The 24,871-nt window shown below is 37.8% G+C and overlaps 3 protein-coding genes across 3 annotated transcripts; 2 read left to right on the top strand and 1 right to left on the bottom strand.

Moving 5' to 3' along the window:
* The first annotated feature begins 4,373 nt into the window (after positions 1–4,373).
* LOC149011965 (uncharacterized) lies at positions 4,374–14,115 on the top strand. Its single transcript, XM_089164146.1, has 8 exons — positions 4,374–4,490; positions 4,798–5,173; positions 5,638–5,835; positions 6,218–6,490; positions 10,776–10,878; positions 11,101–11,219; positions 12,003–12,146; positions 13,294–14,115. Exons 2-8 carry the CDS (start codon positions 4,862–4,864, stop codon positions 14,110–14,112), a joined length of 1,968 nt encoding a protein of 655 aa, XP_089020272.1. The 5' UTR covers positions 4,374–4,490; positions 4,798–4,861; the 3' UTR covers positions 14,113–14,115.
* A 30-nt stretch (positions 14,116–14,145) lies between these two features.
* LOC149011964 (protein STRICTOSIDINE SYNTHASE-LIKE 4-like) lies at positions 14,146–16,562 on the bottom strand. The gene is made up of 6 exons (XM_089164147.1): positions 16,358–16,562; positions 15,992–16,204; positions 15,828–15,898; positions 15,430–15,666; positions 15,174–15,306; positions 14,146–14,843 (listed from the first exon to the last, which is right to left on the bottom strand). The coding sequence occupies exons 1-6, from the start codon at positions 16,508–16,510 to the stop codon at positions 14,559–14,561; spliced, it is 1,092 nt and encodes a 363-aa protein (XP_089020273.1). The 5' UTR covers positions 16,511–16,562; the 3' UTR covers positions 14,146–14,558.
* A 6,465-nt stretch (positions 16,563–23,027) lies between these two features.
* Positions 23,028–24,365, top strand: LOC149011963 (F-box protein At5g03970-like). The gene has a single exon (XM_089162805.1). The coding sequence runs from the start codon at positions 23,028–23,030 to the stop codon at positions 24,363–24,365; it is 1,338 nt and encodes a 445-aa protein (XP_089018931.1).
* The last annotated feature ends 506 nt before the right edge of the window (positions 24,366–24,871 follow it).

Raw genomic sequence — 24,871 nt, 5'->3', positions numbered from 1 at the left:
AGCTCTCAGCTTCTTCTCAAGTCTGAAGTTTGAACAACGGCTGCTCAAACTTGCTCTCTTTCAAGGCTTCTCGCTACTGCTACTTCTCTTTTTCTTCTTTTCTTTGCTTATTCTAACGACAACAACGAGAAAGAAAGGAAGAGACATTCTGCTACTGCATTTGCTTGAAGTGTGTGTGTTCATTTCTTCATTGTGTTGTTGCTAGTTATGGTTGGGTTTTCATTTTGGCTGTGATACGATCCATCAAATTAGCTGGCTAAAACATCAACAACATCGCATGCAATTCATTTGTTTTGTGTGTATGTGAGAGAGAGACCTGGGTTTTGTAGAGCGAGACGAACGAGGTAACCTCAAGCCAAGGGAATAAGATTTCAATGACTCTATAAAAATAACGGGAATAAGAGAGAATAACAGATATAGAAGAGAAGAAGGAGAAAACGTAACTAGAAAACTGGATGTAATGCGTTGTTAGCGATGGTAAGGCATGGAAGAAGCAAGCGAGACAAGTGGTTTGCCCTGAAAGGAGCAGAAGCTTAAGTGCAGGAAAACAGAGTGAGTCTACAGAGGAAAACTTGAAATATGAAGTGATGAGAATTAAATATAACCAAGGAACATTTTGAGGATTTTTGACTAGGATAAGTACAGCTAAAACTAAGCTGCAATTCCAGAGAAGGATTGTAGAGCACCGTTCAGACTGGATTGGTTATTCTCAGAATTTTGGTTAGTCAGATGACTTGGATTCTTTCTCAGAGATACTTGTATTCAAAGTATTAGGCTTTGGTTATCGCAGGTCTTGTCTCTGCCTATTCCTGCCATTGTATTCACTACACTTACCTATCATCTTTGGACAAATTAAACGTTGAAAAGAGTAGATCTAGTATTGCATTGGACACCGTAAGTGGCTTCTGGTGTCTGGGACCATTTGTTGGGTCAGTGGAGTCCCCATGAAGGGAGAAACACTCATAGTTGTTCATATGAATTTGCTAACCATAAACATATGAGTGTGCATTCTGGGAATTTAATTGCTTTGATGGCTTGTTATGCTGATGATGAAATAAAAAGAGGAGAAGAGGTGTAGAAGGGCGAGATGGAGGAGGAGATGGATTGAGAAGTTGAAAGAGGGCTTTGTGCTTCAGTTTTTGTTTAGAAATTTGGGTTTGTTGGGTCGACGGGTGGGAGAGCAGAGGAATTGCTCTCTGTTTCACACAGAAATTAATAGCAGGTTTGTATGTGTTGTGAGCACTCAAAAACGAGCTCCATTCTACGGCAATAACTAATCAAAGAATACCCAATTCTCTCCAACATTGAGCCAAGCAGATCAAAGTCTGGTTTCAACATTGGACCCAGAAGTTTCTGTCAATGAATTCATATCGGATGAGTCGCAGTAGCAAGGTTCGACATGTTGGCCCGTGTCGCCATGTGGGACCCTGGCAACACGGCTACTCGGGCGACATGTCGCCAAAAGTTGCTCGATTTTTCAAAACTTAAATCTTAAATTTTTTTTAAACCTAAATACTAAAAATCGTTTTTCAGTTCAGTCTTCAGTTTCACGGTTTATCTGCAACTCTCTCCTTTCAGGGTTTATCGCCGTCAGGGTCTCCTCGTTCTCGTCCGGTGGCAACTTTCTCTCCTTCCCAGGATACTCGCCGTCAGCCATCCCAAACCACTCTATCTCCTCCTCCTCCGGTGGCTGGTTTTTCGAGGTCGTCTTGGCGGTGGATGGTGGCGTTGTGATTGTTACCTGGGGTTTCACTTTTTGGGATCGGATCTGGAACGGGAGAGGAGTTGGTTTTCTCTTTGGGTTTTTTGCTGCTTTCGTTCTGAGCATCGGGGATTGATCCGCTAATTCCTCTTATGATTCGACCCACAAAACTTGGGCTCGATTTCAGAGCTTCGAAACGTTGAACGCTGGCATCTGCAATCGTCCATGTAGACTGGTGTTGCCATTCAAGCTCATGACTGCGGCTGAAGATTCTTGCGGCTTCAACTATGAGTATGGTGGTGATGACCCAGAAATCAGTTGTTAGTAGTTTAATGGTGTAACCACCAAGAAGAACAACAATTGCCCAGACGAATCCCATGGCTCCTAAGTCCTAACGCAGCTTCTAATTTCTCTAGAAGAGAAAGTTGAAGAGCAAGTCAGGGTTTTTGGTTTTTTTTCAAAGCCGTGGAGGGGTTTGGGTTGGGGTGGAAGCCATGGATGGCTTTGGTCCGAGAAGAATTCGGGTTTGATCAAGGGGCTAAAGCACGCAATGAACCCTCCTGTCTATGTGCCTCTCCCTCCCTCTCTCGACCTCTGCAATATCACCGCCGGTGGTTGTCAAATGGTTGGTGGATCGATCGACACAGGGCCAAGTTTTCGACTGTCGGCGATATATCGCTGACTTAATGTGAAGTCGGTGTTGCTGGGGGGTATCGTGTCGCCCCCCCAGTGACACCTCGAAATTTTGCCCGTGTCGGCGATAAATCACCGACACAAGGTACCATGCACAGTAGAGCTTTCCACTAATTCCTATGTCCTCCATGCAACAGTGCTGAAGAACCTATGGTGCATTCCCTATTTTATTGCCCATTTGCTACCGCTTGTCGGGCTGCATCCCCACGCAAACTTATGGTTTATATGAATATTATTAAGTTAATATTTTGTTTGATGCATATTTTGGTAATTAATTAATTATTAATATTTAGATTAATAAGATTTTTTTAATTAATTTTTATTATTATTTTCTAACAATTTTTCATTTTGACATACCAAACTTATTTTTCATTCCATAATTTAATCTCAACATATGTTACCAAATCATTTTTCATTATTGACCAATAATGAATTCTTCTACTTATTTATTTTAAATAGGCATAATAGAAAATGATAATTGATACCAAAAATAGTATACTAGGGTTGAATACATAATAGAAAATGATAATTGAGCTCTTGATCTCTTCTTGGAACTTTGTCTCTAAGTACGTTTATAAATTATTAAATTTATTACCATATTTCTGTTGTCTGTTTTATCTAACTTTGCTTAGATTGGGTGGACCACATTGAATTGGGATAAGATTAATTGGCCCGACCATCGGATTAACTTTGAGGCCGGTTCGACCATCCGATTAAAGGTTTGAGCTAATAAACATATCAGAGATATATACGGACTCTATCTCAAGAAGACTCCTTATACTGATCAAAGACTGACTCCCGGTCATATTCTACAAATTCTACAAATTCTTATATAAACTCTACAAGCAAACAGAGAAACGTAAGTAATTGAGTTCATATCTCCTTGGTACTGACTTGCTCATCGGAGATGTACCTCGACCTTCCCAATGTCGAATACATGTTTTGCAGGAACTTGACAGGGAAGAACGAGCAGAATTTCGTATCAACAATAGGCATAAGGTTTATAAACCATTTTAACAAGAAAAATCATTTCTAAAGCAACTTAAGGATATATTTTGGATCCTATCAAGAAGTCAGCAATAACTAAGTTTTGAAATGGCTAAACCCTAACTCGAGGCCTTCAGAAGAGATCAAGAGCTCCTTGCTCATTACATAAGATCTCACAGACCTGGGCTTAATCTAATCCCTTCTGGAAATACGAGAGCATGGCTTGCAAAGGGAGCATATAAAACCTCCACCAGATTTATCGTTTTAACCAAATGGATCTTACTTGTCTGGTGCGTGTAAGATGGTGGTACTTGTGGTACTCACTGTTGGATGCACACCATGTAAATTCTATTCAATTTCAACCGTTCAAAACATGGTTCAGTTTATTTGAAGAAGAAAGAAGAAGTTTTGTTTCACTTAAGTAAATTAAATTTGCACATGAGTTTTGAGTGGCTGGGATTTAGTGAAATTTATATGGCGTGCATCCAACAAGAGACATGAAAGGTGGTCACTTTAGACCAAGGTTTAAAGTATCGATATAAAGTATCGTATCGGTCGTGTGATTTTAAGAGACGATCGCTCAGATCGAGTATTGTATCACTCTAGCTAATGTATTTTAGTGTAATTCAATGGAGAGACGATCGGAGATGTATTGTATCGGTAAGGTCAAATATGGATACGTATCGACTAGTATCATGGGACGCTTTAAACCTTGCCTTAGACACACCACTAAAACATGATAAATGAATTTTTTTTTCTTAAAAAAAAAAAAAACAAAATAAAAAACGGTTTGATTTGTGAGTAAACCTATAAAACCTCGAACCGGAATAAAATCACAATGTCGGATTAGATGTAAACCACCGAATCCCGGTCAACTATCGTGACTGACACCTACCTACCTACTCAGTACTCACTCGTGGCATCTTATTAGAAATAAAAAAATGTTAGAACACGGGGAAGTAAGATCTTCAAAATCTTTTCGGCGAGGGAAACCCCGTTTACTTATAATCTCTTTCCTTTTATAGGAAAATTTCTTCATTGATTGGATCTTACCAGCAGAAGTACAAGCTGCAATACCTATAAGTGTTCCCAAGTTTGAGCTTTTCAGGTTTCTTGATTTATTTTCAGTTTGAACTTCTGTTATGAGTTTTCTTTGTTACCTCTACTCTAGATGTCCTTCTTTCCCATTTTGCTCAAGTTAGATTGGAAGTGTTTAAACAAACCAAATGGAAATTTCAAACTTTTTTAGGGCTTGAATTGGTTTGTTCTATCTTTCTCTTTTTCTTTTTCTTTTTCTTTTTTTCTTCTTTAAACTGTATTCTATTCCATTCATTCTTGATTCTTGATTCGAAATTTGGGCAAGAAGTAGTTCCCTGCAATACTGGAGCTGACATCTTTACTTCCAATTAATGCAGGATTTCAAGAAATCAAAAGAAGAGGACTTCTGCTTTGGATCTTGTTGTTTTGTGAGCAAAATTAATGGCAACGGCAACCATCGCCACTGGGGTTGGTGCAGCTGCTCTTTTTTACTATACATTAGCCCGTAAGTTAAAACCTAATTCATCCAATGATGATGATGATCAAGACACCGTTAAAGAAGTGGAGGTTCATGATTCACCGAATGCTGAACTAATATCGGATAGATACATGCGCCTTATCGAAGCCCCTGCAACATGGTTTGAGACCCTTTCAACATTGTCGGAGACTCTTATATTCACTTACTCTGAAACTCTAGGAAAGTGGCCCATCGGGGAGTTGGCCTTTGGAATCAATTATCATTTGAAGAAGCAGGTTGGTGCTCTTGCAAATGGCTTTTCCCTTCCCTTTCTCAATTAAAGCTATCTGCTTCTTTTAACCAAGGAAGATTTGGTGCTTTCGATATCCTACTGAAAAATTTAACGATGAAAACAAGGCAAACGTTATTCTATAAGATGATGAAAACGATAAAAAATAAAAAATAAAAAGAAAAAAAAGAAAGGTCAATAGCCCATTATTTTGTGTGGGTAGGCAAAATCCAATGAACCCCTGTCCATTTGCTCAAGCAATTAATGGGACTGTCCTTGTGGTTGCCAAATTATTAAGTAATTTTACTTGATGTTAGTTTCTTGGTAGAATCTAGCTACAAAAGTTTAGAAAAACGTTTTCAATATAGTAGAATTGGTTACATTATCTATGTGCAACTTCTCATCATAACTTGGCCACAAGGCTCTAATCAGATGGATTTAGATAGCTGACGCTGTCATTTCGTTGTGCAGGGAAAATTAAATGTTGCAAGCGTATTTGGTGGTAAAGATAGTCTGGAGCTTCGAGGACCTGAAATAACTACCGATCTCAAAAGCTTTCTAAAACTGTTGACCCGTTGTTGGTATTTCTCAAAGAAATCCTTCCCAGTATTTTTGGAGGAGACAGGCTACTCTCAAGAAGATGTTCTACTTCTGGAACCAATAGCAGAAGTGAGTACGTTTAGATTTCAGTTCAAATATTTCTTCCTCTTCTTCAGGCAAGGTGGGGATCAAAGGGCATGTGCACTACTATAATATTAAATGGTGATACAGGTCACCTTTGTTTGAATCAGAGAATGTTTTGGTAGTGGTTATGGATCTGGAACATCCTTCAGTGATTGTTGGAGAAAATTGTCAGTTTATAGTGTGAGTTAATAAGCATGTGCCTTAGAGTGGGCATCCATTATTCTGTTCTGAATAGTACAGTAGTATTTTCCTCTCTTTCCAATTATTATCAAGAAGTTCATTCATAGCTTGCTGATATTTTAAATCTAAATTTTAACATGGCATCCATCATATGCTTTTTTGTTAATATATTTATTATATTGTGCAGATTTTGAAGCCATCATTTACAATTCTAGTTGATAATGACACCAAATGTTTGCTTTTATTGATTCGGGGAACTCATAGCATCATGGACACTTTGACTGCTGTAACTGGAGCAGTTGTACCATTTCATCACATTATTGTACATGAAGGAAGAGTCAGAGATTTAATTTTGGGCTATGCACATTGTGGAATGCTTGCAGCTGCAAGATGGATTGCAAAACTTGCAACTCCTTGTTTTCGTAAAGCACTAGAGAAACATCCAGATTATAAGATCAAGGTAAAATCTTGTCATGGTACCCTTTGATGGTTCTATTCTTATCTATGCTTGCTGGCTGTTAAACAAGTACCAGTTTGTAACTGTAATCAAACATACTCTAGTTATTAAATTCCTATTCTGGTTTGAGTTTACAGTTGATACTACTTTTAGGTTGTTGATAATGAGAGAATGAAAAAAGAAAAGCTGCTGGATGGAAATCTGCTTGTCACTTGCAGTTATAGAAAGAATGCAGTGGAAAAGATACTTTAGAGGGAGAAAGAACTCAAGTTCATTCAATTTTCCTGTTAAAGGAAAAGGGAAGGGGAGGGGTGTGGAATTTGGAGTGAAAAAGGATGGAAGGAGTGGAAATTTAATCAGTTTTGATCTAACAATACACTACAACTGATGTAGGATAGCAAGGGAATCTTTGACGAAACAGCACCTTCCTGTTGATTGAATAAAAGTTGAAGAAAGAAGAGATATAGACACTTATTTGTCTAATTTGACTGTGAGGTTGTTAGGGTCTTCCCAGTGGGCTACTAAAACTATGTTGATCAGTGAGTCTGCATGTGTCTACTTTCTTTTTTGTTTTTCCTTTGACCGCCCTAAACTGTGTTGTTGAGAGTTAACTTGTTCAATCCTTTCCCAAAGCTTATGTGATTGCATGTTAGGGGTATGTTTGAGTTGAATTATACCAAACACATTAGTGGTATGTGGACAATGTGCTCACAAAATTAGAGCATCAACTGGTAAATATACGTGTGTGTGTCAAAATGAAGAAAACCATTATCTAGTCTAGTAGTACCATGCATTTAATTGATGAATGTAGAAATTAGTACTTAATAAGGAGAATGGGATTTCTAACAAGGGTGATTAAATGATACCCAAGAATCTGCATAGTTATAAGAAAATTGGAGATTATAATTTATCCCATATGTGATGGAGTTACTAGTTAGTTCCTAATTGTTTTCCAGTAATTATCAATTGAACAATTCCTCCCCCCCCCCCCCAATTTTTAGGGGTGATAAGTGTCAGGGTCAAGTGAAGACTTTAATGATGTCTAACTCTAGAAGCTCTAGATGAAGTGGTGAACATTGGGGAGATGCAGACATCAATTTGTAAACAAGGAAGGACGACATAGATGATAACATAGTTCAAAGGGTTAATATATACTGGATAAGATGGAAAGGGAAGCAGTATTCTCCTGGTGAAAGTCCTATGCTACTGTATGATCATTGTGTCTCTTTAAATGTTGAAGGATAATTTTCAAGAATGTTATTAGATCAGCTATGATGCAAGGGGTGGAATACTGGGCTATGAAGGAGTGCCATATAAATAAACTTGGTCTTGTGGAGATGAGGATGTTGAGATGGATGTGTGGGAATACTAGGAAGGATATAATAAGGAGTGATCATATTAGAGATGGGTAGGGAATAGCTCTGGTTCATGAAAAACTCAAGAGCTAGTCGCTGGAGGTGGTATGGTCATGTTCAATGGAAGTCTTCAAGGACACCAGTCTGAAGGAGTGACATAATCCTGATTGAGGGAACTTAAAGAGCCAGGGACAGGCCTAAATTTATCTTGAAGTTGGTGTAGAAAGACATGCTTAGCTTAGGCCTCTGTCTTAATATGACCTCGAATAGAGCTGATTGAGATAAAAGATCCATGTGATTGACCTCATTTAGTTGGCCCTTATTAAAGTGGTGCTACATTTTGTATTACACTTCTCTTTGAGACCAGAGCAGAATGTTCAGAAGATAAGCTGTAAATAGCCAAGAAAGTGTCGACACCCTGGAGTTTGTGGGGGTGTTGTATGCTCCTCCACTCTATTGTTTCTGTATTTTTTCCCCCACTCATCTCTAATGGAATCTATGAAGCCAACCTCAATAAGTTGCATTATGGTTAGCATGTTGCTGTTGTTTCTTTTAGAAGTATTAGGGTACAAGTCAGAAAGCCCCAACTGCATATATACTATGTTATGTGGGTGTAAGGGTTAGAACTAGTTAAAAAAAACATGTGACCTTGTCAAAGCTCCAAAAAAGATTCAAGAATTCGAGGGTTATACAGGTTATACTGCATATGTGGTCACATGTTAAATACTAAAATGTATACTGTAATGTAAGGAAGAGAGCAAGCTATTCACAATTTTTTCTGAATTACTTATGTTTTCTTTTGGGGGATTGACCTAACTACCCCTAGGGTATTGATCTGGGGATTGACCCATCTACCCTTACGGTGTTTTGATGATAACAGACACATAAATCTATGTGCTAACCATCTGCTTGTATGATTAAGATAAGCATAGTTATAACACACACACATACCCAAGTAGAGAATGTACACTGCACGGAAGTTGTTTCATAGCAACAAAGTGAAGATCTATGAGGACCCTCCCCAGATGCAAGCACATGTTGAAGACTCAAGACTGCTGAACTAACTTATTTTAAATTCCATGTATTTATTTATACATGGAAAAATGAAGTTAGGCATTTTAGGGAACCGACCACATGGGCAAAAGGGTATATTAGTTCAGTCCTTAGGGATATAGACCAAATTTCCCAAACGGCCTTGGAAACCTTAAAAATTCCATTCAGTCTAAGGATCAGTCAACTGGCTGGCCATTAAGCCTGTGCAACCGGTTGCATCACAGAATGCTCATGGTACATCAGCATGAGGTCAACCGATGGAATTTTCGAGCCTATCAGGTCGATAGATCTGGTCAACCAGCAATAGATTGTCTCTAACAACTGTATCATAATGGCTAGTTCTGAGTGGCTATATTGATTAGGTCGACCAGATGAAGCCTACGGTTGACCGGTAGTTAAAAATATGACTGTTTCTCTATCTGTTGGAACCATATTTGGACCAACCTCTTGGCTATAAATAGAGGTCCTTTTGACACTTTCTGGCATGAAAGCCCAAGGCAATCAATAGCAAATGTTATTGTGCTTCAATCACAGTCTTTTTGCCTCCCTTGTATCCAATTTCCTTTGGAAGATCCAATCCCTCTTGTGAGAGAAGGTAGGGTGTTGATCTTAAGGTCGAGTTGGTTCGGTACTGGCTATCTAATCCAATTGCATGTGTTCATCTCAAGGGAAGTCCACCCCTTTATGGTTTTGTAGGTGTTTGAATTTTTGTTTACTTTAAATCCATTGTAAGTGGTTACTCTTGCCCAGAAGCAAAGATCTGTTGGGTACGCTTGCGCAGAAGTGAGGATTTGTTGGGTGCTCTTGACCAGAGTCAAACATTTTGTGAGAGGAGCTATGTCCCCACCCACTATACTGAAAGTGAGCATATTAGTGAATACCTTCGAGAGGTGCTAGAAGGGAGTGGATATAGATTCAGTTGATTTGAACCACTATAAATCTTATGTCTTGTCTACTTGCTTTACTTTCCCTACTTTATTTTTCTTAATGATTGATTAATTACAAGCATGTTTCACTAGTTTCAACCTATTCACCCTCCTCTAGGTTAACTTTCATTTTTCAAATATTGAATTTAGTTTAAGAGTATTATTTTCTATTATATGAAATATCCTACAATTGTTGAATACCTATTACATGTTTGGAGAAGGTACAGTGGGTACAGGGTTGGGTTTTAGTGTGGCTCTGTAACCGAAATTGCTTTAGTCATGTGCATGATGGTCAAGTGAGATTTTGGTCCATTGGATCCGAAATCACCGAAATCTCGATCGAGATTTCAATCCTATGGACTGAAGTGTTTTTGCATGACAGCCCTGAGCATTAAATGTGCAGGACTGAAGCAAGGTCTCTCTGTAACAAAGTTACCTGAACTGCTGATCCAGTAAGAGAAGCCTGGGGAGGGTTGAGAAAAGCTTCTATAATTAACATGCATATTAATATACTGATTGTTCAAATTATTAAAATGATTTTACAAGTAACACTATGAATATCATTAGAGGTGATAAATTATTTGGTCTTTACAAAGGGGCGTGGTAGTCATTTTGTATGTGTGTGTGGAGTGGTAGTAGTAATTGTAGAGTAGTAGAGGTAATTGTGGTTGTAATGGTAATAGATGTGTCCACTGAATCTGTTGGCATACATGGTCAGGCACTAGTTGGTTCAACATTATTGGCAGGACCATGGTTCTGCTTGACCTAAGAACCGGACTGTCTGTGTGTCCCAGAATGAGGTGCTTTTATGGTACATGTCCTCTGCTCAAAAGCAGATGTAGCTTTTACTCTTTATTGTGTTACAGTTGCTGGAGATTTATTATTTCAGGATTTTCTGCTATATTTGCTGTTCTGAAAATTATAGTAATTATTTTTTCTACTGGACTCATGTAGATTGTTGGACACTCCTTGGGTGGAGGAACTGCAGTTCTTTTAACTTATGCACTACGCGAGCAACAGGATTTCTCAACGACCACTTGTGTTACATTTGCACCAGGTTTGTGCTCATTCTGTACCTGAGAAGCTTCCTCTGAACTTTTTCTGAACGCTATGTAATGTTTTACCTTAATACTTATTTTAACTATGATCTCTGCTCAGAACCACGTCCTTTGTGGTACAAGTAGGCATGTTTGATATGCTGGTCATCTATTTGCTGCTTCTATTTATGTTGTGCTTCCTCAGCTTCTATTCCACTTCTTACTAGATATTGATTTTGCAGCTGCTTGTATGACTTGGGAATTAGCAGAGTCAGGAAACGAATTTATCACTTCAGTAATTAATGGAGCTGATTTGGTGCCTGCATTCTCACTTGCTTCAGTTGATGATCTACGCTCTGAGGTCCTATACATTAACTCTTATTTGTGGCAATTTCTATTTTTGTGTTGTTAATTTTTCATTTTACATGGAAAACAAATCGTGAATATTTTGTAGAACCCTGGGGGTGTACATACCTTTTTGTAGTTGTGGAAGCCTAATTTCGGTTTGTGATTACTGCAAGGAAGGCCTAAGCATTAAAATTGTTTTAGACCTTTCAGTTGTTCACTTGATCCTGTTTATTGATTCAGTTCTGTATTGCATAGATTTTCAGTAAAGTGATGCATGGTCCAAAAGTTAGTCAATTTTTAGCAATAAAAGCTCCATATTCTAGGCAAAGTTTGCTCCATCCCCCTTGTCTGCTGGATTTCCATCCTTTCGTTTGATGTGACTACTAGTCTACTATGCTGTTGTACTTGGTAAATGGAAATCAATACCAGCCACTTTCCTGCCTGGCAAGAAATTCATTATTGGGTCTTGTATCAGACACTTAACAGTAGAACAGTCATACGAAATGGGCAAAACATGACACTTGAGTAGGAAATTAAATTAAATCTGGTTGTCACTTCTTTGACAGTAGCTGCTTGGCAATGGAACAACATTGCATGCTTTATAATCAATACCACTTGAATATGAAAGTAGTTATTTATTTGGGTGTCACTTCTCTGGAAGAAGTAACTGGTATAAGTTGGGTAGCTGCAACCAACTTGCATGGGACGTTGGATGCTCCAAAAGCCCTTAGCAGCTTAGCGGCTACTATATGTGTTGATTCATGACTTGTTTTTTCTTATAGTTTTTCATGTACAGGTAACAGCTTCTGAATGGCTAAATGACCTGAGGAATCAGATAGACCAAACAAGACTTCTGAGAACGGTATATCGTTCTGCTTCTGCCTTGGGTTATCAACTTCCTATCATTGCTACTGTTAAAGATGCAGTTGCTGGTGCAGGGGTAAGCCTTTCTTACTAGGCATCACTCATAAAGAGAGAGAGACAGGTTCTCAAAATTCAGGATAACTATGGGTGGGTTTCTCCCTTTAATGTATCTGTATTTTATTCAGACTTTAGCTTTTAAGTGAAGTGGAAGGGATGTTATTCTGAGTGTGGATCATAACCACAAGTAAAAAATAATTTAACATTAAAAAAAAAAAAAAAACTCCATCACGCTAACCCTGTGGCCCCCCCTATAATTCGTGGTCAACAGCCGTCGGGGAGATAATCCGGACTCTATTATTCTGGGGTTAACAGGTCTGGATTCTAGTGCTTAACAAACGTGTTGGCCAAAACTCAGGATACGTACATTGTTTAAGATTGAGAGTAAATAAAATGGCTGGTGAGCATAGTTTTCAAGGTGATGCATAGGTGCTCTACCCACTTTTCTTTTGTTCTTTTTGTGCCTTGGTGTTGCTTTAATTTTTTATCCCCCTTTGACCTGCCTTGGTTTACCTTGGCTGAATTCAACTATGATGATGAATCAAGCTAAGTCTTGGGAGGCATACCTCTTCTGTTTGTGGGGGCCATATCCTATCCAATCCATTTGCTTAAATCTGGGCTTTCATTTTTCTGCTTGTCTTTGTGCCATTCCTTGTATTGGTAAAATCTTTGTTGTGGATCAGAAAGGAATGTTATGAGAGGAAAAAAAAGAAATTGTGAAAGATGAGATTTGCTACAGTTTACGATATAAACTCAGGAAGAAACTTTAAAAAAAAGGGCATAAAATAGAGTTCAAAAATTGTAAATTTTATACCCTAATGAAATGAGAACATTGTCAGAATTAAATAATTGTAGAAACCCGGTAGCAAGGCAAGACATTAAAATTATAATGCAAATGCCCATGCTGTGTATGATATGCATTATACTGGACTGAGGTTCAGGTTTGCTGAACATGTCGAGACTTTCTTCTAAAGATATGATAACTGCTTTGCAACCTTTATGTGGTCATAAGACTCAAAACTATGCCTCATAAAACCTTTCTCAGGCATTCTTCGTTGCATCATGGGTTAAAAATTATTGTGTACTGCAATTGGGAAGTAAATCTAATGAAATTTGTCTGTTTTGACTCTATCAATCTTTATTCTTCTTAGTTTGCTTGTTTGCAGGAGGTCATGAGGAGAGCACAAAGCATGGCTAAGGCTGTATGGTCATACCCCGGTCTCAGCTTATCCTCCTGGTTATCCACGGGGGCTCATGATCAGGCAACTTACACAGATTCAAACCCACAAGATGGGAGGTCTATAGAATCTTCAACAAGAGCAGCGACTGCTGAACCTTTTCTTTCTTCCTCTGAGGTCACTACTACAGTTGAAATGAAAGAACTACCAGCATCTGCATCTGGAGCTACAGAATGGACAACGGAGATTGAATGCTCCCGATTAGATGAGGCTTTTCAACGCACTGACATGAATGACAGTAAGTACCTCACGGAAAGTGACAGACGTGAAGACCAAACGAATGTAGTTGAATTGCGGGAGGAACTTAAGCCGGATCTTAACAGAAGGAAAGAAGGTAAAGAAGGTGATGTGGCTGCAGAGATTAGGAAAGAAGAGGAAGCAGTCATCTCTGAGATTGGTGAGGCCTCACATGAGATTACCGCAGAAAAGAGGGAAGCACACCGCTGTTTCCCTCCTGGGAAGATCATGCATATTGTTACCATTCCCTCGGATGGGCCTGAATCTGAAGGTGTATCTTGTGTAAATTCTGAAGATACATCGAATAACCAGCAGGAGGGAGCTAAAGTTAGGATTTTCTTGACTAAGAGATCACTGTACAGTAGGCTGAGGCTCTCAGAAACCATGATCAGTGATCACTTCATGCCTGCTTTTGCGGAACAAATGTTAATATTGATTCGCGACCTTGAGGAAGAAGCTGCTGTCCATGCAATTTCTAAGGAAGATGTTATCAGATCAGAGATCTTGTAGCGAGAACTAGTTTGCGGGAAATGTATTTCAAGTTCTCATTTGTTGTATAACTGTATATAGTCAGTAGTCAGTATGGAACATTGGGGAATAGTTCTTTTATCATTCTCCATTTAATCCTCAATAGAGACTCTTCATTTACAAGAGAAACAGGTGGAATAGTTAAAGGTGTGGAAGTTTGTTGATGGAAAAAGATGGGGTAAACAAAAAAGACTGAGGAAATTACTATTTCCAGTGAGATTTTGAAAATCGAGTTTGTTTGATATACTGTTGAGTTTTTTTTAGAGAGAGAGAGAGATCCCAAGTAAGCATTGGTCTAAAAATTTAGTTTTTTAAACTGGTACCGTACAACAGACCATCTCAAATTTTGAGGACAAGCAAATTACTCTGTTCAGGTTGTTGAGTGAATCAAGCTTCATGACTAAAGGATTAGCTCTTTCCTTCTCATTCTAATGGTTGAATTGCTTCAACTGTAATTTTCCGATGAAATTGGAGTTCAAGCTTCCCAAGTAGAGGTGGCCATCATACTCAACAACAGAAGTAACGAAGGACATAACCTTTCCATTTGAATCATCAAACTTCCTAATGATCTCCCCGTTGGTATCGACATTAACAGCCGTAGCTTTTCTCTTTGCTCCATCTTTTAATAATTCAGTCATTCTTGGAAAATTTGCAACCAGGTGCTTGGCTAACTTCGACGTGTGGACGAAGTCTAACCATGTATTAGTCCTTATCTGCAAAAGACCCAAACAAACACAAATTTGCTCTTTAGTTTCCAATAGCTCCACCAAGAAAAGTAGGTCATCAAGAGGGTTGTATGACAACATTCCTATTTCTACATTTTCATTGCTTTTATTGTTTCTGGGTGTTGAAATCATATATGGTTATATGGTAAAAGAAAAATGTTTCTAAGATTTCAAAATACACACAATAAAAAGAATTTTGGGTTATTTCTGTTCAAAAAAAGTATTAAAATAATATACAAAAAGAACAGGAATGTTGCCATACAACCCTCTAAGACTGCAACAGAGAAGAAAAGAGAGTACCCAGTGATTTCTGATTACCTCAACGAGGGCAACCCAAAAAGACCCGTCTGGTGCCAGATTGATGTTGTCAGGTGCACCGGGAAGGTTCTCGATGAATACCTCTGTCGTCCCTTTGCTCTCTCCCTTCAGCCAATGCTTTAGACACCGGAATCTTTTGGTGGTTAAAAATAAGTGAATTTATGATCAGTGAATACCTATTGTTGAACTGTATCAAAGATAACAAAGTATAAATTCCAAACTAGAAGTTATATTTGGATAGTTTTTCAGTGCTTACTTCCATGTCTCGCAGACAACCAGAAAATCTTGGTCTAGTGAGAGTGCTACACCATTTGCGAATGCAAGACCATCCAGCACTAATGTTGTTTCCTTGGTATGTGGATCATACTTGAGAAGCCGTCCATGAGGTATTCCCTCCAGCATGTCTAGGAACCAATTATGGAATCCAAATTTAGTACTTGCATCGCTGAAGTACACATTCCCATCTGATGCTTCGATAACATCATCAACAAGACTGTTTCAATATAAAAAATAAGAGTAAACAAGCTAGAAAGGAGTCTGAATGATAATAAAGGTGAAACAAGGAAAACCCTTCATTCAATGAAAAACCATCTATGAATTGTATATCCATCTAGGTTATCGAGGGACTACAAATTTGAGAAGATATGTAATCACCTTATTTTTGAATTGTTCATATGTGAAGTGAGCAACTTTACACTGTCGTGGTCAACCTTTAGCAATCCCCCCTGCACGGCATCAACAGCAAAATTAAAAAGACAAATCAATGCAAGGGGATTGGATACTGGACTGTTGGGTCTTCCTATTATTCACTATCTCACCTTTTCAACATCACATACAAGAACACTACCATCACCTGACATTGAGATTCCAAGCAAACCTTGCCCACCTATCATCTTCCAATCTTCCACTGAGCCATTTTTATGTACTCTTTTAATCCAACCATCTCTCGTAGCTGTGTAAATAATACCTTCCTTGTCTATGCAAACATCTTCTGGAAGCTCTAGTAATCCTTCTCCAACTTTGGCCACTCCCTGATTTCAATAAAAACATTTTATGAGAGACTTCTAATTAACCAAAAGAAAAAAAATACCCACAAACATCTCAAACTTTCAAGAGGTGTTGTTGCTGAACATGTATAATGGAGTGTTGGTTTCTTAATTGAGAGCTGTGGTCAATGTTCGGACCTGTAAGTAATCGTTCGTGGAGAGGAGCAGGGGCGAGGATGGTGGAGGAGGAAACTGGATTCTCCCAGGTGATATGGATATGGGGGAGAATAAAAAAAAATTTAGCAGGAAAGCCAGTAAGCACACAAAGAAAACGCTTCTTGAGGTCGTCATGAGGGTTATCTCCTGGATGGGCGATTTGATCAACTTGATAGATGAAACCGAAATGTGGAGATAAGAGAATGGGTGGGGGCTGAAGGCCATCGTAGGGATCTTTATAGGATTTCAAGCTATCAAGTCTTTTGTTTCTTAGAAGGAGATTGAGTTGAAAAAACTAGAAAACAACAGAAACATTAACCGACAGCATCAATCAGTCAGTTCGTTTTAACCCCCAATAATAATAATAATAATAATAATTTGCAGAGTTTGGCATCTGATTATAACACATCAGATTTTATAGCTAGACATGCAATGAATTGGGTGACTTCTTGCATGTGGCTAGTAGCAATTTTCAATTTTTGGGTCATAAAGTGGGGGTAGATTTGAGCGCTGCACAACATGTGCTGCCGACTATCGAGAGAAACGTTGATCTCTACCGGTGACAGCACATACCCATTTAATGTGCAACACTGAAGTTGAACCCACGTAACGTAAGACTAAACCATAGAACTAATCTCTTCAACCGCATTAATTTTCTGATGTGATCTTTACTGTTAATTTGAGACAACATCCCCATCAACTTTGGCTTTGGTCCATCACAAGTTTCATATGAGGTAGAACAATGACTTTGCTTCCATATATAATATTTGATTCCATATGCTTAAAAAAGCTTGAGTTTCTTGGGTGGAGAGTTCTTTCTTAATATTAATAAAAATAATTGCACATAAATATGGACGTGGTTTTTGTTACATGCACTTGACATTAGGTCCAAAGTACCAAAAACACAAATAGCCAAATATTGACCATGAAAGGGAAAAAATGGAAATTTCATTGGCACTTTTGTTATTCTTATATCTCACTTCATCATCTTGATCTCTCTAGATGTAGAAGTTTGGAAATAAACTTAATGGTGTGTACTTTAAAAAAAAAAAAGGGCCATATTACCCCTTTGAACGGTAATAGGTCATGCTGAAGATATTTTTAAAAACTAATGTAAATATCTAATGGATTGTAGAGTTTGTAATTTAGACCGTATGTCAGGGGGAAGCACATAGTTCGCATTTCCTCACAGAATCGGGGGCACACGTAATAAGGTCGAAATCCAATGGAGTTTGTGTAAAATACCCACATTGACAAAGCCTTACCATTATTAGTTCTAGAGAATCTAGACGTAAATAAAGCTTTGGGTAAATATCACTTACCACCCCTCTTAGCTAGACAAATAGCACTTACACCTAGTGGCTCACCTATGAAGGGGCCGAGGGGGGCCATGCCCCCCCCCCAGGATTTTTAAAAATTTGATGCAGATTCCCTTAATTCCTTTAATTTTTCCAGTTTTTTCTCTTCCCACATGTGAAATGTCACTATTTGGTCCCCCATATTGAAAACAATTTTTACACGTAAAATGATGGGTATAAATGTCATTCCTAATCAAAAACTAATTCATCAATCCTTATTTATTCTCTCCTCTCTTCTCTTTCATCTTTTCTTCCTATTTATTCTTTTCTGTTTCTATAAAATGGGTTAAAATAAATTTTTGAAAAAAAATCTTATTAGGTATTCAAAAATAAAAATGTTACTTCTAATTAGAAACTAACTCTTCAATTCCTATTTATTATCCTATCTCCTCTATCCTATCTCCTCTATCCTCTCTCCTCTTCTCTTCTTATTTATTCTCTTCCTTTCTATAAGCGTGGGTTAAGAAATTTGGAAAAAAATCTACTCCATAATTAGGACTCTTTCTCTTTCTCAATTTAATTATGGTTTCTTTTTTCCTCTGTTTTTTGTTATTCTTTTTATTTGATTTTATATTCTATGTTTCTTTATTTTTTTTGCAATTTTTGTTATTTGATTTTGCTGTGAATAAAATGTCTATAGTTAGTAGGTAACTAACTACTATTGATTTGCATTTCTTACCTAAAAAAAAATTTGGTTTACATCCCCTATCAAAGAAAACTCCAAATTTTGGTTTGTATCTAACTTTTTAGGGTTGAAGTCATGTGTATATATATATTTTTTATATTGTTGCTTTAATTTTACCTATATTTTGTTGGAAAAAAATATCATTATCAATAATTTACCTTCTTTTTCAAATATTTGTGGACCCCACAAAATATATGTGGGTCTATTATTTAATTTAATAAAATAGTTTAAAGGTGGGACCCCAAATGGGCCTTATAAGGGCCCACACAATATGTGTGGCAAAAAAACATCAGGGTCTGTTTGGTTACATGAGTCTAGAGATTTCAAATATCTAGAGATTTCAAATCTATGGAGTTATAATTTATAAAATTAAATGTTTGGTTGTGGAATGAAATCTGTAGAATGAAATCTATAGATTCATCTTAAAAAATTATTTGATCGACATGATTTTTGTGAATATGCAAATGTATAGCTTTTTTGAAATCTCTAGATTTCACCCCTTACCCATAAATCTACAGATTCACATTTTTAGTGTAAAAATGTGAATCTCTAGATTTCATGAATTTAGAAATTTTTACAACCAAACAAGTATAATTCTTAAATTCATGAATCCAGAGATTTGAAATCTCTGGATTCATGTAACCAAACAGGCCCTTAGTGTTTCTTCAAGGGGAATGTTATCTGGTTTTCATTCATCGCCCCCCCCGCCCCACTATTGCGTCTTGGGTCCGCCCCTGCCCTAATGCGTGTGTGAGGAAAGAGGAGAAAAGAAATTGTGGATTGAGCCTAGCCCATCATGTGGAGGAGAGAAGAAAGAAATAGGAGAAATTCTAGGGATTCATGAATATAACTATTTGTGGGGAAAGAGGAGGGAAGAAAAAATTGGGAGAAACTTTAAAGATTCAAGAGCCTAATCCGTAAATAAAAAATAAAATGAAGAGAAAAAGAATTTGGAAAAAAGTTTAGGGATTCATAAGCCTAAGTTAGTTTTTTTTTTTTTTTTTTTTTTTTTTTTCAAGTAATTCATAAGCCCAAGCCACATGTAAGGAAAGAGGAAAGAAGAAAAAGTTGGGAGAACTTTAAGAGATAGGAAAAATTGGGTGTAATTTTAGGAATGGTTGTAATAATAGATTGAATGTTCATGGGCCTCTTGTTAATGGGCTGCATAATGGTTGTAATGGGATTAATATTTGTGGCTCAATCCCACCAATTTATTCTAATGAAGATGCCCCAATCCCACCATGTCTTGATCCGGTAATTCCTATTGTACCTCATCAAGGTCCTCTGGCCCACTGTAATCCAATCCAAGTGGTCGATGTCCCTTTTGCCCCAACTATGGACACTAGACTATCTAACTCAGAAACAATTGTTGATGTTAATCCTTTAGCTCAAACAATTCCATCTCAAGATGGATCTCCAATGGTATCTTCACTTCATCCTATGACTACAAGATCTAGGACGGGAGCACTTAAATCTACTGTTAGGATGAATTTGAGCTCATCTGTTGAAGACTTAGAGGTTCCTACATGTTACTTTAAAGCCTGGCTTTCTACTCATTGGCGGCATGCTATGCACGAAGAATTTAATGCTTTGGTTCAAAATGGTATTTGAGTTCTCGTACCCTCTTCTTCTTCACAAAATGTTATTGGATGTAAATGGGTATTTCGTGTTAAAATGAAACGGGATGAGTCCATTGAGCGTTATAAAGCTCGACTTGTTGCTAAGGGATATCATCAAAGGCCTGGCTATGAGTTTGGGGATACGTTTAGTCCAGTTGTGAAAATGCAACTATTTGCATTATTCTCTCAATTGCCATTCAAAATAAGTGGCCACTTTGACAACTGGATGTTTCTAATGCGCTTCTCCATGGGAATTTGGATGAGATTGTTTTTATGGAACAACCTTTGGGTTTTGCTGATCCGGCATATCCTTCATATGTTTGTCAACTAAAGAAGTCTCTCTATGGTCTTAAACAAGCCCCTCGAGCTTGGTACACAAGATTGACTTCTTTTATTATTTCTCATCGTTTGTGGAAGTAAGACTGACGTATCTCTTTAATTTCTACCACAAAACCTCAACTGTGACAATTTATTTTCTCTTTTACGTTGATGATATTCTTGTCACTGGGAATAGTTTGCAAACTATTTCCTCTCTCCTAAAAGCTCTTGCTTCAAAGTTTGCTATTAAAAATTTGGGAGATTTACATTTTTTCTTGGTATAGACGTAACACGGTCTTCTGAGGGTTTATTTCAGTCACAGCGGAAATATATCACAGATTTGTTGGCCCATACAAAAATGAGTTTTGCTAAACCGGTTTCAACACCTATTGCTTCTAGGGCTAGTCTATCGCTTTTTGATGGGATATTATTATCTGATGGAACTGAATATAGGCATACAGTTGGCTCTCTTCAATATCTTGCTAATACTCGACCTTATATTGGATTTGCTGTTAATCGGGTTACTCAGTTTATGCATGCTTCTACGGATGTTCATTGGAGTGTTGTCAAGCGTATCTTACGCTACTTACATGGACATTAACTATGGGTCTTTTCTTCTCCTTGACATCCACTATGACTTTGTTTGCCTTTTTGGATGCTGATTGGGCCGGTTGTCTGGATGATTGTCGATCGACTACTGGTTTTCCATTTTTCTTGACTCACATCTTATTTCTTGGGGATCTAGAAAGCAACGTACTATTTCTTGCTCTTCTACTAAGGGCGAGTATCGTGCTGTTGCTGTAGCTGCTACCGAGTTGCTTTGGATACATTCCTTACTTGGAGAAATTGGGGCTTTTCCACCTGTTGCTCCTCAAATTTAGTGTGACAATATTGGTGCTACCTATATGACTGCCAATCCGATCTTTCATGCTCGCACAAAACATATTGAGATTGATTTTCATTTTGTTCGAGATTTGGTTGCCACTCGTCAACTTGTTGTTCGATATATTTCTACTCAGGATCAATTGGCCGATCTACTTACCAAGGTCTTTCTCTCGCTCGATTCTGTGATTTGAGAGACAAGCTTACAGTATTTGTCCCGTTACACTTGAGGGGGGTCTGTTAGAGAGTCCTCTACTTAGTCCCACCAGTGACTCTACTTAGTCCCACCATTGACTCAGTAGCATATATTTTTGTACTTCTATCTCTCTGTGTTAGAACCAGAAGACCAGAGGCACAGTATAGACAGACCAATAACAGAATCAAGGAGAAACGAATATATAAAGGATACCTTATGTCAGAATCACTTACCCAAATGTAGTAGAAGAAGCGAAAGGAAAACCAGCATGAACTCGAACAGGGTGAGTTGAGGTGTACAAACAGTACTTTTCCTTAAGGTATTTGAACGCCCCTTTCAGTGCAGACTGGGTTTGACCTTGACGTTTTCACTTCCAAGATACAACAACTCCTAGATCTAAAGGCTAGCTCCAACAGATACTACTTGCTAAGGAGATACGAAAGTAGTACACAGCACAGTAATGAAGAAAACAAAAACGCAAGAAATTTTCTAAACTCTAGAATATGAATTTCTTTTTTTTTTTTTTTTTGTCACCAAAATCAGAGTAAGTCCTTTGTTCAGAGCTTCACCTCTATTTATAGGCTCGTATGGACACCTTTTGAGAGCTACATATGTACGTAAGGTCACCTTTAGAGAGCTGTGACTGTATGATCAGTCACCTCCCTACTGCAAAACCCAAAACCAGGTTTTCTAGATCCACGTCTCCAAGTCCAAGTTCCATCATAGACACTTAATATAATATTATAGTGCCCCATGGCCTGGTTAGACTAGGATCTACGGACCACTACTGCAACCACGCCCGACTCGGTCCAGCTCGGTGTATGCGCGTGATCCACATGTAACTCTCTACCGGCATACACCCCACTTAGAAGTTATATATGTATATATAAATCATATAATCATTAGCTCCATCCGATGTGGAACTAAACACATATGGTAATCTATTTTACCTAATATATATCCAGAAGAATCCTATAGAGTAAGAATAAAAAGAAAAGAGTCTTAAAACAAAACTAGGGAGATAGAGTTTTAATGTTTTGAAACTTATCAAAATAGTATATTATATTATATTATTATTTTATTTTAAAACAAAAATCCAACACTCTATACTATAAATACATACATACATCCATATATATATATATATATATATATATATATATATATATATATATATATATATATATACTCACTCTTAATAAAACATATTAGATATTCATTCTGTCACGAAATTAGTATTTGAGAGAAGTTAGGATTCCTTAAAGGGATGTTTAGTTCAAATTACAAGTTAATATAGACCTTTAGATATTATCTTAACCCGAACACCATCGAATAGATTTTTTCTGTTTTCGTGCCGGTCTGATCCCTTCAAGAGACCCACTGTACTCAATTTTCGAGACTCCATCCCAACTGTTCTTCACAATTTTGGTAGCCTTCGATCTCGATTCCTTCTGTTTCCATCTCAATCTTCCCGTTCCAGACAGACAGATTTGCACGGCATGCAGTAATATTGCTAGATGGTTTCACCTCAAACCATCACGAATAAACTTTGATTTCGAGTTCGATTCAATCCTCTCGTTCCAGACAGATGAACATGGACGGTGATGTCTCAGCAGCAAATTTAGGATATGAAGATTGCGATGATGATATTCTTCTAGAGATTCTGATTCGCTTGCCAGTGAAATCAATTTTCAGATGCAAGTGTTTATCAAAGAGGTGGCACAAAATTATCTCAGCCCCGCATTTTCGCGCACTCGTCAAAAGCAGGTGCCCTAACCCTAACACCAATTTATTTGGTTTATTTGAAACCCCAGTCAATAATGGACGTTTCTGGAGATTCATGCCTTTATCATCACCAAAGGAGGAGGATGCCAACAACGGTACGCCATCTTTGTCTATGAGAGAAATTTTTTACGACTTTCCCAATTGGTTCGTCTGTTATTCGAATGGCCTTTTTCTCTGTGTCAAACGCACCGGGAGAACCGACTTTTACACAGCCTATTACATCTTCAATCCTCTTTCCATGTCTTATTACCCACTTCCACGTTTCCTGAAGCAAAAGCAAAACAGACCTTTGCAACCGTGCATAGGACTGGTAACCGCTGATACCTACAAAGTGGTTCGTGTGGAGCCTGCAATCAGTGATGGGCGTTTTCTTCTGAATATCGTTGAGATTGAGACCTTTTCTTCTGAAACCGGAGAATGGGATTTATCCTTTGTGACCGTGAGCGTTGAGATCTATAGAAAATTGTTAGATTTTCAGCTGTCGTTTATAAAGGTCATCGTCATAAAAGGGATTATCTACTGGATGCATAGCAATCCAGATCCAATGGAGTGCATCATCACATATAATGTCTGCAATGGTGGATTCAAGATGATTAAAGTTCCATCTCATATGCGTGCCACCACCTTCTCTGGGCGCTTAGGAGAGTCTTCTGACGGTCAACTTCATATGGCAGTGTTGGATAAACATTCATTGCAGATCAATATATGGGTTTTTCATTCCAACTCTTGCGAATGGTCAAAGAGAAGTAGCATGAAAATACTTACGGCCAAGAATAATTCTGCTACTCTCTTTGGCTTCCATCCTTATATTCCAGACGCTCTATTCGTCGAATCTGGGGGTTTCATCCATGTTTATCACCTCAACACTGACCCTACCACTCCCACAAAAATAGAGCTAGTGGGTCATATCCCTGAGATTAACTTCAACTGCATGAATCATCTACTACCATTGCAGTTGAATTGTCTACAACCATTTGTCCTCCCACCTTGGTACGTCTCTCCTTTACCATTGCCTGAAACTACTGGAGAGCTACATATAGACACACTTCGACCCTGTATTATGTGGATCCGCCCGAGGTTTAGGTCCAGTGGTTTTTTTGAGGTTGGTTCCTGCAGTTTTTCACACTCTTGTTGCTGTCAGAGATAATACCTAAGCTGTTAGAAGTTGTGTTTGCACATTCTAAAGGCGAGAAAGAACCATTGTTTGGATATATATATATATATATATATATATATATATATATATATATATTTTTTAATTATTTTCTCGAAGAGGGTTTTTTTTTTTTTTTTTTAATGTTTGATATCCTTAAGCTTGATTCAAAACTTGGGAAGTTGTGATATTCTGTAATCCCATTATTCATCATATAGTGGAAATTTTGGCTTCGTGGAATTTATGTCCGATTTGAAGGATTTTTCAGGTTAAAATTGCCGTGTCCTTGTAGTTATACTTTGTTTGCTTTGTAGTTATATTTTGGCTTCGTGGATGAGAAATATTTGATTTGCAACACATTGATCAAGCTTCTTCCCCTTGCCATTTTTCTTTCTTTAATTTCAGATTGATTGCTGTAATGGATCATCTTAATTCAAATTCCAAATCATAATTTAGAAGGTTGAATTCAATTTGCAATTATTCCTCGTTCCTACATAAGA

The sequence above is a fragment of the Hakea prostrata genome, chromosome 7 (assembly GCF_041222555.1).
Source record: "Hakea prostrata isolate BN-2017 chromosome 7, UWA_Hpros_2, whole genome shotgun sequence".
Taxonomy (NCBI): Eukaryota; Viridiplantae; Streptophyta; class Magnoliopsida; order Proteales; family Proteaceae; genus Hakea; species Hakea prostrata.
Note: the sequence above shows the minus strand (reverse complement) of the source record. Positions and strands in the feature narration are given on the sequence as shown.